Source organism: Hemiscyllium ocellatum, chromosome 43 (genome assembly GCF_020745735.1).
Source record: "Hemiscyllium ocellatum isolate sHemOce1 chromosome 43, sHemOce1.pat.X.cur, whole genome shotgun sequence".
Taxonomy (NCBI): Eukaryota; Metazoa; Chordata; class Chondrichthyes; order Orectolobiformes; family Hemiscylliidae; genus Hemiscyllium; species Hemiscyllium ocellatum.
In genome coordinates, this window is record NC_083443.1 from 19,725,532 (window position 1) to 19,739,972 (window position 14,441).

Sequence of the window (14,441 nt, forward strand, 5' to 3'; positions counted from 1 at the left end):
AAGTCAAATGCAAAAGGCTCTCATGACAGGCCATTAGACCATCACAATACCTACAACATTACAGAAGAAATTCTACAGACCAGAAATAAATTCTGCACTATTCACCAGTATCAATGCTAAATACCATTTAAAAATTAACTACTTAACTTTATAGAACTGTGACTAATTATAGCTTAATCATTCAAATTGTTGTTCATTGCAAATAGTGTAATCTAATAAATTCTAGGTACCTATGTAAACAGATTATAAGCGGTTCTTTGAGTTTTTGTCTACACATGCATGGTGAGGACCAATTTCCAGGAGTTACAGAACACAGTTAACAATGCATGTAAAGATTTCAGCTCTGTAAAGAGATGCAGTGAAACTAATAGCTAAACGCCTTAAAACAAAAATGATTAAGACTAATATCAGATGTATCCCACAAAGGGACAGAATCGAACAAAAATTTTTTTATTGCTTGAAGAACAGATACTTTGAGTAATTTTTGGTTAAATGCCCATGTGGTATTCAAGAGGATACTGACGATGCCACATAACGAAAACGCTTTCATTGGCTTTTTATACTTTTTTTTCAGGTTTCTGTTATGCTTTTGTAATGTTTCCTTTAGCAAGTATGAAAGCACATTTCTCTGAAATAAAATATTAGGAAAAAACTCCAAAAGTGGATTCTTCTTAAAGGAAATATTCTTAAAAACTTGCCACTATGAAAAATTCTTTCAAACATCTCAGATGTCAACTCTCTGAAAAATCCCAGAGTCTCACTGACTTAAAAAAGTTAACCTTCCTCTTCAGGATAACACAACTTTCTTTTTTTTGTAGCCCTACTCTATGGGACCCCACTGCATTTTCAATACCAAAACCAAGGCTGGATATTTCATGGTCCATCAGGTACACTGTTGCTCCTGGGTGAAATGTTTGCCTGTTCAAAACACACACATTGCATAAGGCCAACAAATGGAGCAAGAATTCCCAAGTTAAGACACTTTGACTTATTTGGGGGGGGGGGGGATAAAAAGTATATTTCCAATTTGGTGGACTAATCATGAATCAATCTAACCACCAATTAATTTGTATCAAAGTCTCCTTTCTCCTTCATGTTCGCACCTGGCTTAATACAAGCCATTGTAGTAACCTTGGGTGTAAAACCAACTACTGCCCCATTAATAATGTCTTTGCCCAACAAATGTAAGATAACTCATTTGTGTGGACTACATCTTATCCAATTAGGACTTTCAACAATCTCGGTCTAGAAAGTGGCCAACTATATTCATTTGGTACAGGGCCATTGACATTACATTCAAAGAATGAAAACATTGGGAACCAAATCCGTGCTCTTCGGCTTTGCTGATAGGCTCGAGTATTGGCTAGTGTGTGGTAATACAAAAAGAGTCTCGTGGTAATATAAAATGCGATGAAGACATCAATTGAATAATGTTCATGTGCAGCAAGGATAAAGAAGATCCCGAACAGGTTCAACACCCAAGACAAGGTGTGCAAGAAGTTCCAGCTTCTTGGAGTATCTAATTCACAGTTTGAAAAAGAACACATGAAGAATTATATTCACATTTCTATTTCAGCCCAATTACCAACACAAGCATAAAATGAAAACAAGAATAGAATTAAAAAGAATCATAGAATCCCTCCAATGAAGAGAGAGAGACCATTTTGCCCTTTGAGTCTGCACCAACACCCTGAAGAGCATTACACTCAGCCCCTTATTCCATCCGTGTAATCCTATATTTACCATAGCTAATCCACCTAGCCTGTAAATCCCCAGTCAATACAGACAATTTAGCATGGTCAATCCACCTAACCTGCATATATTTGGACAATGGGAGAAAACCGGAGCTCCTTGTGGAAATGCATGCAGACACAGGGAGAATGTACAGACTCCACACAGACAGTCACCCAAGGTTGGAATTGAACCAGTGTCTCTGGAGCTGACAGGCAGCAACTAATCACTGTACCATTATGGGCCCCGATGCAAGATTGACCTTGAGCAATCATATTACAGCCAAAATCTGCTGCCATTATCTTTACCTAGATTATCAGAACAGCAGAGAAAGATTTAGCTTGTACCGTATCTTTGAAGTAGCCTTCCAATTAGCCTCACTTCCTTACCCTGGAAATCTTTCCCTTTCAACTATGTGCTCAATTCTCTTTTGAAAGTGGTTACTGAATCTGCTCCATAAAAAGAGTTTATTTCATAGATTTGAACACACCAAATAAGAGCATGAGTAAGTCATTCAGCCATCAAGCCTGTTCCACCTCAACTTCACTTTCCTACTTACCCACTTTGTTTGTCTTGTTAGTAAATCATTTGTCTACCTCTGCCTTTATATATTCAATTACCATGTCTCCAACTTATCCACTGTTATTTTTTGTCAATACTTTAAAATTTGTGTTTTCTGGTTGTTGATCTTTCTGTTCAACTACTCCATCAAACCGGTTCATAGCTTTGAGCACCGCTATTACATTTGCCCATAACTTTTTCTTTTCGAAAGATAATATCCCATTTTCTCTAGTCACTCTACAAAAACAAGGTTCTACGTCTCTTATGTCCAGTTGAGTCCAATATCAAACATCGTCACTAACCCATCACTCTTGTAGAACACTATCACAACAGAATCAAGACAAAAGCTCTGCAAGTATATGCAGACCCAAATGTATTAAATGAAGAAAAAATAAATTGCAGTTTTAAGTTAAAGCCTAATTTGAATTTATAGTCTCAAGAGTTAATGCATGGTCCTTAACACTATAACTAAAAGTTGCTATTCTGGTTTATAGATGCAGAACATTCTTTGTATGTAAATTATTACTGATAACAAATTTGTTAAGGACAGATCCAATTCAAATGGAAACCACTAAAATCAATTTGTTCCTTAGTGATCAATTAAGCTAAAGGGGTTTTGCAATTCAGAGAAATTGAGTTTTTTGAAGTAGTAACAAAGAGGATTGATGAGGACAGAGCGGTAGATGTGATCTAGATGGACTTCAGTAAGGCATTTGACAAGGTACCCCATGGGAGACTAATTAGCAAGGTTAGATCTCATGGAATACATGGATAACTAGCCTTTGGATACAGAACTAGCTCAAAGGTAGAAGACAGAGGGTGGTAGTGGAGGGTTATTTTTCAGACTGGAGGCCGATGACCAGTGGAGTGGCACAAGGATCGGGGCTGGGTCCTCTATTTTTTGTCATTTACATAAATGATTTGGATGCGAGCATAAGAGATACAGTTAGTAAGTTTACAGATGACATCAAAATTGGAGGTGTCGTGGACAGCGAAGAGGGTTGCCTCAGATTACAACAGGATCTGGACCAGATGGGCCAATGGGCTGAGAAGTGGCAGATGGAGTTTAATTCAGATAAATGTGAGGTGCTGCATTTTGGGAAAGTAAATCTTAGCAAGACGTATACACTTAATAGTAAGGTCCTAGGGAGTGTTGCTGAACAAAGAGACCTTGGAGTGCAGGTTCATAGCTCCTTGAAAGTGGAATCGCAGGTAGATAGGATAGTGAAGAAGGCGTTTGGTATGCTTTCATTTATTGCTCACAGTATTGAGTACAGGAGTTGGGAGGTCATGTTGCAGCTGTACAGGACATTGGTTAGACCAGTATTGGAATATTGCGTGCAATTCTGGTTTCCTTCCTATCAGAAAGATGTTGTGAAACTTGAAAGGCTTCAGAAAAGATTTACAAGGATGTTTCTAGGGTTGGAGGATTTGAGCTGTAGGGAGAGGCTGAATAGGCTGTGGCTGTTTTCCCTGGAGCGTTAGAGGCTGAGGGGTGACCTTATAGAGGTTTACAAAATTATGAGGGACATGGATAGGGTAAATAGGCAAAGTCTTTTCCCTGGTGGGGGAGTCCAGAATTAGAGGGCATAGGATTAGGGTGAGAGGGGAAAGATATAAAAGAGACCTACGGGGCAACATTTTCACAAAGAGTGGTACGTGTATGGAATGAACTGCCAGAGGATGTGGTGGAGGCTGGTACAATTGCAGTATGTAAGAGGCATTTGGACGGGTATATGAATAGGAAGGGATTGGAGGGATATGGGCCGGGTGCTGGCAGGTGGGACTAGATTGGGTTGGGATATCTGGTCGGCATGGACCGAAGGGTCTGTTTCCATGCTGTGCTTCTCTATGACTCTATCATACTTCATCTCTATCCTGTACATTTTCTGGCTCAGATTAAGGCTGGTCAAGTGCTGATTGATGTCTAGGTTATGAATGACTGAATGCCCTGAAAGTCTGCAAAATCTGACAGAGATGTGGAGTTTCTCATGCTGGATACTGTCCATGATAACATCCATACTAGAAAGTAATGGATGGGCACAGAACCAGTTTCTGCAGCATAATTTGAGGAAAGAGAAAAAAGTATTTCCATTTATATAGTGCTTTTCACAACTACCAGATATTTCAAAGCATTTTACAGAGCTTAGACAGTGAAGAGATTACGTTAAAGCTCTGTGCAGAGGTTGTATGTTATGGGCAGTGTTCGGAAAATTGGTGAAATTCTTTATTTTCTTTCGATCAAACAAATTCAAACTTAATTTTAAAATCTTTGCTTCTGTCCATTTATATTTACAACAGCCTACAATCAGGAAAATGTTTTATACCAAAAAAGTGCAAGACTAACAGTGAAACTATTACCTATAGTATTTTCCTATTTGCCTTTGAATCTACTTTTAGTGCAAAATTTGTGTACTTGTCAAATATGTAAGCTTTTATACTGAAACCATTGGCTTACAGGCTCAGTTCAGTAAGAAGGTAAGATCTTATAGGAGAGACTGAGATTGGTAAAAATTATACAGCTATGCTGGGCTGGCAGAAAGCTGGGAAGGACAGGGTGCAGGAACCGCCCCTTGAGCAGCTGAGATCGCATCTGGAGGGGAATGACTATCAGCAATGCAGTAGATCAGAAGACAAACTCAATGAACAAGGGATGATCTTCACTGTTGTGGGGATGAGCAACCATGATATTAACCACCATTCCAAAATATAATTTTGAAGGTATATATATTTAAATATAGGATGTGATCTTGTGTGAAGTTTGTTAAAGACACTATGTTAAAACATTGAAGCTCACAAACAAGGCTTAGACCTGCAATATGTGTAGTTGGCTGAGGTACCTAGGCACTTATCCTTATATAGAAAGTGAGGACTGCAGATGTTGGAGATCAGAGCTGAAAATGTGTCATCTCTGCATACCTCGACACGGTCCTGTCCCCCTTAGTCCAAGAACTCCCACCTACGTTCGGGACACCAGCCACGACCTCCACCTCCTCCATGATTTCCCTTCCCCAGTCACCAACGCCTTATCTTCACCATGGATATCCAGTCCCTGTACACCTCCATCCCCCATCACGAAGGACTCAAAGCCCTCCGCTTCTTCCTTTCCCGCCGCACCAACCAGTACCCTTCCACTGACACCCCCCTTCGCCTGACTGAACTGGTCCTCACTCTGAACAAATTCTCTTTCCAATCCTCCCACTTCCTCCAAACCAAAGAGGTAGCCATTGGCACCCACATGGGCCCAGCTATGCCTGCCTCTTCATAGGATAGGTGGAACAATCCATCTTCCGCAGCTACACTGGCACCAACCCCCACCTTTTCCTCCGCTTACATCGATGACTGTATTGGCACTGCCTCGTACTCCCACAAGGAGGTTGAACGGTTCATCCACTTTACCAACACCTTTCACCCCGACCTCAAATTTACCTGGACCGTCTCAGACTCCTCCCTCCCCTTCCTAGACCTCTCCATTTCTATCTCGAGCGACCGAATCAGCACGGACATTTACTATAAACTGACCGACTCCCACAGCTACCTAGATTACACCTCCTCTCACCCTGCCCCTTTAAAAATGCCATCCCATATTCCCAATTCCTTTGTCTCCGCCGCATCTGCTCCCAGGAGGACCAGTTCCAACACCAACAACCCAGATGGCCTTCTTCTTCAAAGACCGCAATTTCTCCCCAGACGTGGTCAACGATGCTCTCCACCGCATCTCCTTCACTTCCCGCTCCTCTGCCCTCGAGGCCCGAGCCTCCAATCGCCACCAGGACAGAACCCCACCGGTCCTCACCTACCACCCCACCAACCTCCATATACATCGTATCATCCATCGTCATTTCCGCCACCTCCAAACGGACCCCACCACCAGGGATATATTTCCCTCCCCTCCCCTATCAGCATTCCAAAAAGACCACTCCCTCCGTGACTCCCTCGTCAGGTTCCTCCCCCCACCACCTTCCCCTGCAACCGCAAGAAATGCAAAACTTGCGCCCACACCTCCCCCCTTACTTCTCTCCAAGGCCCCAATCGATCCTTCCATATCCGTCACAAATTCACCTGCACCTCAACACACATCATTTTCTGCATCCGATGTGGCCTCCTCTATATTTGGGAGACAGGCCACCTACTTGCGGAACGTTTCAGAGAACACCTCTTGGACATCCAGACCAACCAACCCAACCACCTCGTGGCTCAACACTTCAACTCCCCCTCCCACTCCACCAAAGACATGCAGGTCCTTGGACTCCTTTGTCGCCAGACCATAGCAACACGACGGCTGGAGGAAGCTAGCCTCATCTTCCGCCTAGGAATCCTCCAACCACAAGGGATGAATTCAGATTTCTCCAGTTTCCTCATTTTCCCTCCCCCCACCTTGTCTCAGTCCCAACTCTCGAACTCAGCACCACCTTCCTAACCTGCAATCTTCTTCCTGACCTCTCCGCCCCCACCCCCACTCCGGCCTATCACCCTCACCTTAACCACCTTCCACCTATCGCATTTCCAACGCCCCTCCCCCAAGTCCCTCCTCCCTAACTTTTATCTTAGCCTGCTTGGCACACTTTCCTCATTCCTGCAGAAGGGCTCATGCCCGAAACATCGATTCTCCTGCTCCTTGGATGCTGCCTGACCTGCTGCGCTTTTCCAGCAACACATTTTCAGCACTTATCCTCATGGAATCATACCCAAATGATTCAAAGTTTGGGAGAAGATTTGTAGCTCGGGTGCTCGTTGTTGTGGTTCTGTTCGGCGAGCTGGGAATTTTTGTTGCAAACGTTTCGTCCCCTGTCTAGGTGACATCCTCAGTGCTTGGGAGCCTCCTGTGAGGAGGAAACATCACAGAAGTGCTTCACAGGAGGCTCCCAAGCACTGAGGATATCACTAGAAAGGGGACGAAACGTTTGCAACAAAAACTCCCAGCTCGGCGAACAGAACCACAACATACTCAAATGATCACTATCCAAACAAGAGTTGGGACTTTTTATTATTTAGAAATGGGACATGGATTTCACTGGCTGGGCCAGCAAGCCTAGCTGTCCTTGAGAAGATGGTGGTGGGTTGCTTTCTTGAACAGCTGCCATTCATTTGGCTGGCACAGGTACACCAATAATGCTGTAATGGAGCGAATTCCACAACTTTTACCCAGCCACACTGAAGGAAAGGTGCTATAATTCCAAGTCAGCATGATGACTGACAGATATGGGAGCAAATACAAATCTGCATCAATAAATGGGGGAACTCTCAGAAAATCCAGATTATGTGTGAAACAAATATTCGAAACAATATTTTACATGTGGAGAAGCTTACAGTTAAAGTATCTGTTGCAGGAACCTCACTATTCTCCATAGTAGTTGCCTAACCTGTTGAGCGCCTTCAGCATTTTGTTGCACTTCAGATTACTAGCTTCGTAAAGACCAGGACAGAACTCTGCAAACGATTCGGCGTCTTTCTCAAATTTAAGAACAGCTGACAGCTCCTAGTTTCAGCAGTTATTCTGGTTTTTGTTTACGTCAGAGGGCGCTCTTGTATCAGAGCTCTGGCAGTACAAGACTAGTTTCCGAAATTATTTCACCGTACTTTCATTAGGTTTCGTGATGATTTCAGTCAGTTTTTGACATGAAAAACGGATACAAATTCAGGAATACTAGTTCGTGCGCTCATGCATTTACACTGCAACTTCACAATCACTGCATTTTCCACTCTACATCGCAAAGACTCGAACAAAATCCTGGTCTGACACCAGCGGCTCAGGGAGACACATATCTCTCAATGTCTCACTGCTGGGTTTGGCACCGCACAAAATATAATTGCAGGGCAGTGTCACATTTGAGCGTTAAAACTGTACCCACCCCGCCTGACATTCTGTGCTATCAACTTAATTATTGGGTGCAGACTTGAACTCGCTGATGGGTTTTCATCCACTTTGTGATCAAGAATATTTGATGTTTGACAGTTTAAGGATTAAAGATGCCTTAATGAAACTGGATGGTTTAATAAATAAGTTGGAACAAAATAATCTTACTACTGCAAAATCTAAATTACATGCAGGTCATAATACAAAAATACATCATTCTAGTTCAACTGGTCTACGTACCGAGCCCCACCCACTTCTACTTCATCTCACCCTATCAATGTATCTAATCCTCTTGTACATACTGTACTTATCTGGAACCTCAGGCAACAAAAATAGTTTGTTAGGAGTTAACAGTGAGAAATTAATCTAATAAACATATCTAACACAATCATATTTTTGCTTGGACATCAGAAGACGTTTTTCCTTCAAACAAAAAAATAATCAGGTTACTTAAAATGCCTGACCTACATGTGACTTCAGACAACAGCAGCAATATGGGGACCCTAGACCATGCTAGGAAATGGCCCAATAAGCTTCTCAGTTCAAGAGAAACTAGGGATGGACGGCAAATGCTGGTCTTTCCAGTGACACCCACATCCCAAGAAAGAAGAAATGGTATTCAACAATTGTATCAGGCCTTCTTTAAATATGAGACATAGGAACATTTGATATTTACTGATTCACAATAAATCCATTTTATGAATCTTCAAACAATGAAACCCTTCAAATATTTGTTTCCAAGATCTGACTCACCAAACACATTTGTTTGAATCACTGCATTAACATCATCATTGCTGGCAAGTCAATGCCTTTTCTTAATAAAGGTCAATACCCCATTATGGTACTAAAGACAGACAAGTGTGTTTTATACCTACATTCTGTGACAAAGAAGTTAAGCATGGTAATAACAACTGTGTGGCCACTGAACATGTAGTCCCCACAAGTATGCACGCCTGTTAGAGTCATTCCAAAACCACTCCAAATTGCAAGTGCCCGTTGAAACTTGGCCCATACATCTCCATACAACTGAAAAAGAAAATATACATTGTTGAGTAACTACTCCACAGTTTTTACTGAGACATCTAGTTGTTGATTTACAACTTCTTCAAAACTGCAGGAGTTTAGACAATGCTTGTATTATTATGATATGGACGGCGCCTGTCTAGGCTCGAGTGACCCTACACAATGCTTTAAAAAATTCAAGTAAATTCTCACAGTGTTCCATTTACTGATACAATAAGTTGCTTTGTATCTTTGTCATTGCAAAGTTGACTATAAAGGGCAAAGTTTGTATATTTGAACCTGAAATGGTGTAGAAATTTGATGTGGTAACTTTTCTTTCATTAACTTATCATCTCAAACTAAACTTGTGCAAATTAAAGGTCAATTATTTAATTAACCATGAAGAACTCTTGCAATAAATTTATTTTTAACATTACAACCATGAGCCATCGTACTGTCCAACTAATTGTTTACTCAGCATGGTTTAGACAAACTTACTTTTCCAGAACACTGCAGATGATGGCCAGGCACAGAAAGTGAGGTAACAAACATAGTAACACAACGTAATAGGAACACTGTTCCCATCAGGCTGCACATGCGACGAAATAAGATAGACCTATAGTGTCATGAAGAAAAACAGCCAAAAATACAGTTAATAAGCAATGCAGTTCAGTCCACAATTCTAACTTCACTAATATTCATTTTTATCATTACATTCAAAACATATTTATATTTCCCAATCCTCTCAGAAGAGACTCACTTTCCCTTGACCTGCTACCAAAAAATTGAATACTATTGATTTTATGTATTATTCCTGTCCAATTTTACTGGTAGTATTGATCACAGTAGATCCTCAGCATCAATAACATCATCTAACTTTTTAAAAAAATATTAAAATATGTCCTCTTTAAAGCTGTTTCCCCATCTGTGGTGGTCTCTCTCTATCCTATTAACTAAGAGTAAGTTAGCTTGCAACCCATGAAGACCCTGCATATTCTATGAGAACATAAATGATATCTCCCAATTTGAAAATTCTTATTTGAATACATCATTCATTTGGCACTGCAGCACAGGCAAGGTCACAAGCTCACTCCAACTGCAGGTGTCAACTCATAACAGGATAGCTCATATCAGAGCATTTAATTTTTTTTCCCCTGAACTAGAAAGCCTAAGAAGTTTAAGAAATTCTTTCAAAACTGTCGGATTTTTGCTTTTGATTGTTGATTTCTTTTGGGAAATAAAAGCGAGATGGGTAAATTATTTCACTTTTGATGTTATCACTGAACAGATGGGGAGCAAAGATCCCCTCTGTGGCTCCAATAAACTTGTCAAAAATCAACTGAAGAGCATTCCTACTTCAGTTTCCTTTACTGGTCAGCCTCATGATCAGGATAAGGAGTTGTCCATTTAAAACAGACATTAGGAGTACTTTTTTTCTGAGGGTTACGAGTCTTTGGAACTTTCTCCTTGGAAATGTAGTAGAAGAAGAATCCTTGAACATTTTTAAGGCAGAGGTTGTTAAATTCTTGCTGTGCAAGAAGATGAAAGGTTATCAAGGATAGGCAGGAACGTAAACATGACATTACAATCAGATCAGCCATTATCGTACTGAACGGCATAGTAAACTAAAGGGACTGAATGATCTACTCCTGCTTCCAATTCGCATGTCTGTAACACTAAGTAAGTTTCTATAGTATTTCTGCAGCCAAGTAAAAGTTTCAGTGAAACATTAGTCTAATTGTGGTATCAGTAATAGTTGCTGATTGCAAAGTCATACATTATGCAAGTAACCATTTTCAAAATGTTCACATTCTTGTTCCAACTGAATGATTATGATGCAATTTATTCCAGCGTAAGCCAACTTAGGCTGTTACTTCCCGCACAGTATATTCTCAATCCAGTCATTTGTTTCTCCCACAGAATTAAATCAGATTGACTGCTTTTAGTCAGAAATTCAACATTCCAAGTGAGATGCTTTGAAACTTTGGGTTATCCAGGTGATAAAGAAGTCAGCAGTTGCACAGAGAACTGGGATAGCCAAGCATCAGTTACCCAGGGAGAACACATGCAAATAGCTTTAGTAACACATCAGTTCATCATATAATGTCTACCGAAATATGGGGCATAAAACTCATTATGCTATATTCCTGGAAGGACATCATATGAATTAAAACACCATGTGCACTTCTCTTGACATTTTAACATCTTATCTTATAAGCTGCTCCTTTTTACTTCAATCGCTCTCCCAAAAAATAAATAACTTCTAAAATGTGAGAGCTTAAAAGCAAAGTCTTCACATACAAGCTACATAGTTGGAGTTACTAGTGATGAGGGTGATATGATGGGGAGTGGAAACAATAGAACTATAAGCCTAATGTAAATCCCAACATGTTTTCACTCCATGTTCATACAGTGAAGCCACTCCAAATGAAGCCTCTGGAAAGACATTAGTATGGGATGCCTCACAATTTAATACTAATAATTACTAACTGCCATGCATGGTTTGAACCTATTTAGGGAATCAAATTGGGACCTTCCTGATTTGGCTGGTCATTGCCACATCACAAGATCAAATTTGTTTTTCTTTCAGGCAAAAGATTAGCTTTAAACTATTACAGCTATAATGTATTAACTACTGTCCATTCTAAAATTGTTGTAGTGGTTCTGTTCGCCGAGCTGGAAGTTTTTGTTGCAAACGTTTCGTCCCCTGGCTAGGAGACATCATCAGTGCTCTGGAGCCTCCTGCGAAGCGCTTCTTTGATGTTTCTTCCGGCATTTATAATGGTCTGTCGTTGCCGCTTCCGGGTGTCGGTTTCAGCTGTCCGCTGTAGTGGTTGGTATATTGGGTCCAGGTCGATGTGTCTGTTGATGGAGTTCAACAGACACATCGACCTGGACCCAATATACCAACCACTACAGCGGATAGTTGAAACCGACACCCGGAAGCGGCAACGACAGACCATTATAAATGCCGGAAGAAACATCAAAGAAGCGCTTCGCAGGAGGCTCCAGAGCACTGATGATGTCTCCTAGCCAGGGGACGAAACGTTTGCAACAAAAACTTCCAGCTCGGCGAACAGAACCACTACAACAAGCACCCGAGCTACAAATCTTCGCACAAACTTTCTAAAATTGTATTTTTCAAAAGTTAATTGTTGAAATTATTTTACATATTTTAATACTTTTTCAAAATACTAATCTTTCAGTTGTGATTTCATGCTTGTTTGGCAGCAAAGAATATTTTTAAAAATACAAATTGACATATTGTTGAATATTTTGGAAGGAAACTAATCTGACCATGAAACTGAAAAAAAAAATACCTGCTGAGAAGGGCAACTTGGAAAGGTTACAGACAGTAATTTGCAATTTAAAAAGTGCTCACCAATCCTATTGCAATTTCTGAGAAAAAGTTTCTTTTCTCCAATTTTGCAGAGCAGGTAAAAATCTTGAAAGATCATTGCACTAAACTAGCAAATGGCAACAATTTTCAGGAAAGGGGTGTAGGACTCAATTTTTCAGAACACAGCTTTGTTGTCTTTTTAACAAATAAAATGGATTACTTCAGAAAGGATTATTGATGTATCTTAAACATCCTGAGTCTCAAAAAGCAATTAAACACAGATTTGCATGGTCAATTCCTCACAGTTCATCACCTGCATTGGTATGCTTTCAGAATGGAACGAGAAGTTCTTTGACATGCTTTTCTCCTACCTCTCTGCTTTTTCTTTGGCCAGCTCCGAAGATCCACAGTAAAAATCAAGATTTCAACATTTAAGTTGAAAAACATGCTTGTAATAATCAAAACCCAATATAAGGAGGCCTGAAACTTACCGATGCTTATGAAGCAGCAACAACAACAACCAAATGGTGCAGAGCACAACACCGCAGACTTCAGCCATTGCGAAAGCCCAGGGTATTCTAGGGACACTGCCAACAAAACAGTAAAATAAAAATAATGTATATTTTGGAATATATTTAATTTAGGAAAGTATTTTCTTTTATTTTAGGAATTGATAAATTGCATTGTATGATCAGTCTCAACAAAAACAAATTTCAGAAGTTTAAAGACCATTCAACATAAAGGGTTATTCACCATCTTTCTCCATTTTTCCACCAGTAATCAGTACAAAAATGTAAGACAAGAGAAGCTCAGAACATAACCCTACTTTGTCAGAGAAACAGTTGCCTCAACTAAACAGAAGTATGATTTGCAGCAGAAGCGAAATGAAGCAGAAGAGAAAATCAGGAATTTCAACCACTTGCTTTTTTTTAAACTCGTGAGTAAGATCAGATAAAGCATGCGTAGGTTTGAATTCAAATCAGTGCTGAATGAGATGAATGAAATAAGAAATGGTAACACTGCAGGGCTATACTAGCCCTTTCTTGCTACAAAGACAATTGGGGCACCTCAAGACATTGTTGTTAGAATTGACTGTTAGTTACATCAACTAGATGAACATGTTCATCATAATTCAAAAGGGGCTGTTTCAATCTATGAATTGTTTGCTGTAATTTCAAAATCAATTGTCCCTTATTTAACATGCAACCCAGATGTCTGAAGTAAACAAGCAATATATAATTGAAACACTTCAACAGTGTTCTTACTCAGTAAGAGCTGAACAATGAGTACTTTAACACAAAAACTGGATAGAATGGCAAACAGTAAAATAAACTTTGAAAAATACCTTTTAGAAATAAAATGATTGCAACATCAAGCTCAAAACACAAGGTTCATAAGAGCCATTTTTCTAAACAAGCCTGTTTCCATACTGTAGGGAATCTAATCTTTAAAAAAACAGCCTCAACTTGGATGTGTTCAAAGTAGATGAAAGAACAGATCGTAAAATTTTTACACTTGAAATGTGCTCTGTATAACATCGGCATTTTCATCTGCAGTACAACTCAACAGCAATCTGGCTTCTGCTGATTAACCTACATTGGTTCCAAGTACAGCAATGTTTCCACTTTAAACGTTTCATTTAGATTTTCAAATTTTTCCAAAGCCCCTACACTCACTATTTTTGTTAACTCCTCTGGCCTTCCAATTCTGGTTTGTCGTGCATTGTCCATTTCCTTCAATCCACCAATGGTGACCATACCATCAGAAGTCTCATTCCTCCATTCTGGAATTACAACCCAAAACTCACTAACTCTCTCACCTTAAGATAACACTTAAAGTACTTCTTTGGTAAAGTTGCATCACCACCAAAGATTTCCTCCTTGACTCTCAGTCAGTATGTTTCTGATTACACTCCTGTGAAGCACCTTACTTTATTCATTTATGATATAT

At 40.1% G+C, this 14,441-nt stretch overlaps 1 protein-coding gene across 2 annotated transcripts in view; it reads right to left on the reverse strand.

The window, feature by feature from the left end:
- Positions 1–699: 699 nt before the first annotated feature.
- The window catches only part of samd8 (sterile alpha motif domain containing 8), a 63,679-nt gene continuing 49,937 nt past the window's right edge, over positions 700–14,441 (reverse strand). For both annotated transcript variants that reach the window (XM_060854218.1, XM_060854219.1), the window contains 4 exons: positions 12,983–13,078; positions 9,650–9,767; positions 9,025–9,175; positions 700–1,519 (listed from right to left, as the gene is read on the reverse strand). In XM_060854218.1, the coding sequence (XP_060710201.1) occupies positions 1,215–1,519; positions 9,025–9,175; positions 9,650–9,767; positions 12,983–13,078 (670 nt within the window). In that variant the 3' untranslated portion in view covers positions 700–1,214. The remainder of the gene's footprint in view (positions 1,520–9,024; positions 9,176–9,649; positions 9,768–12,982; positions 13,079–14,441) is intronic.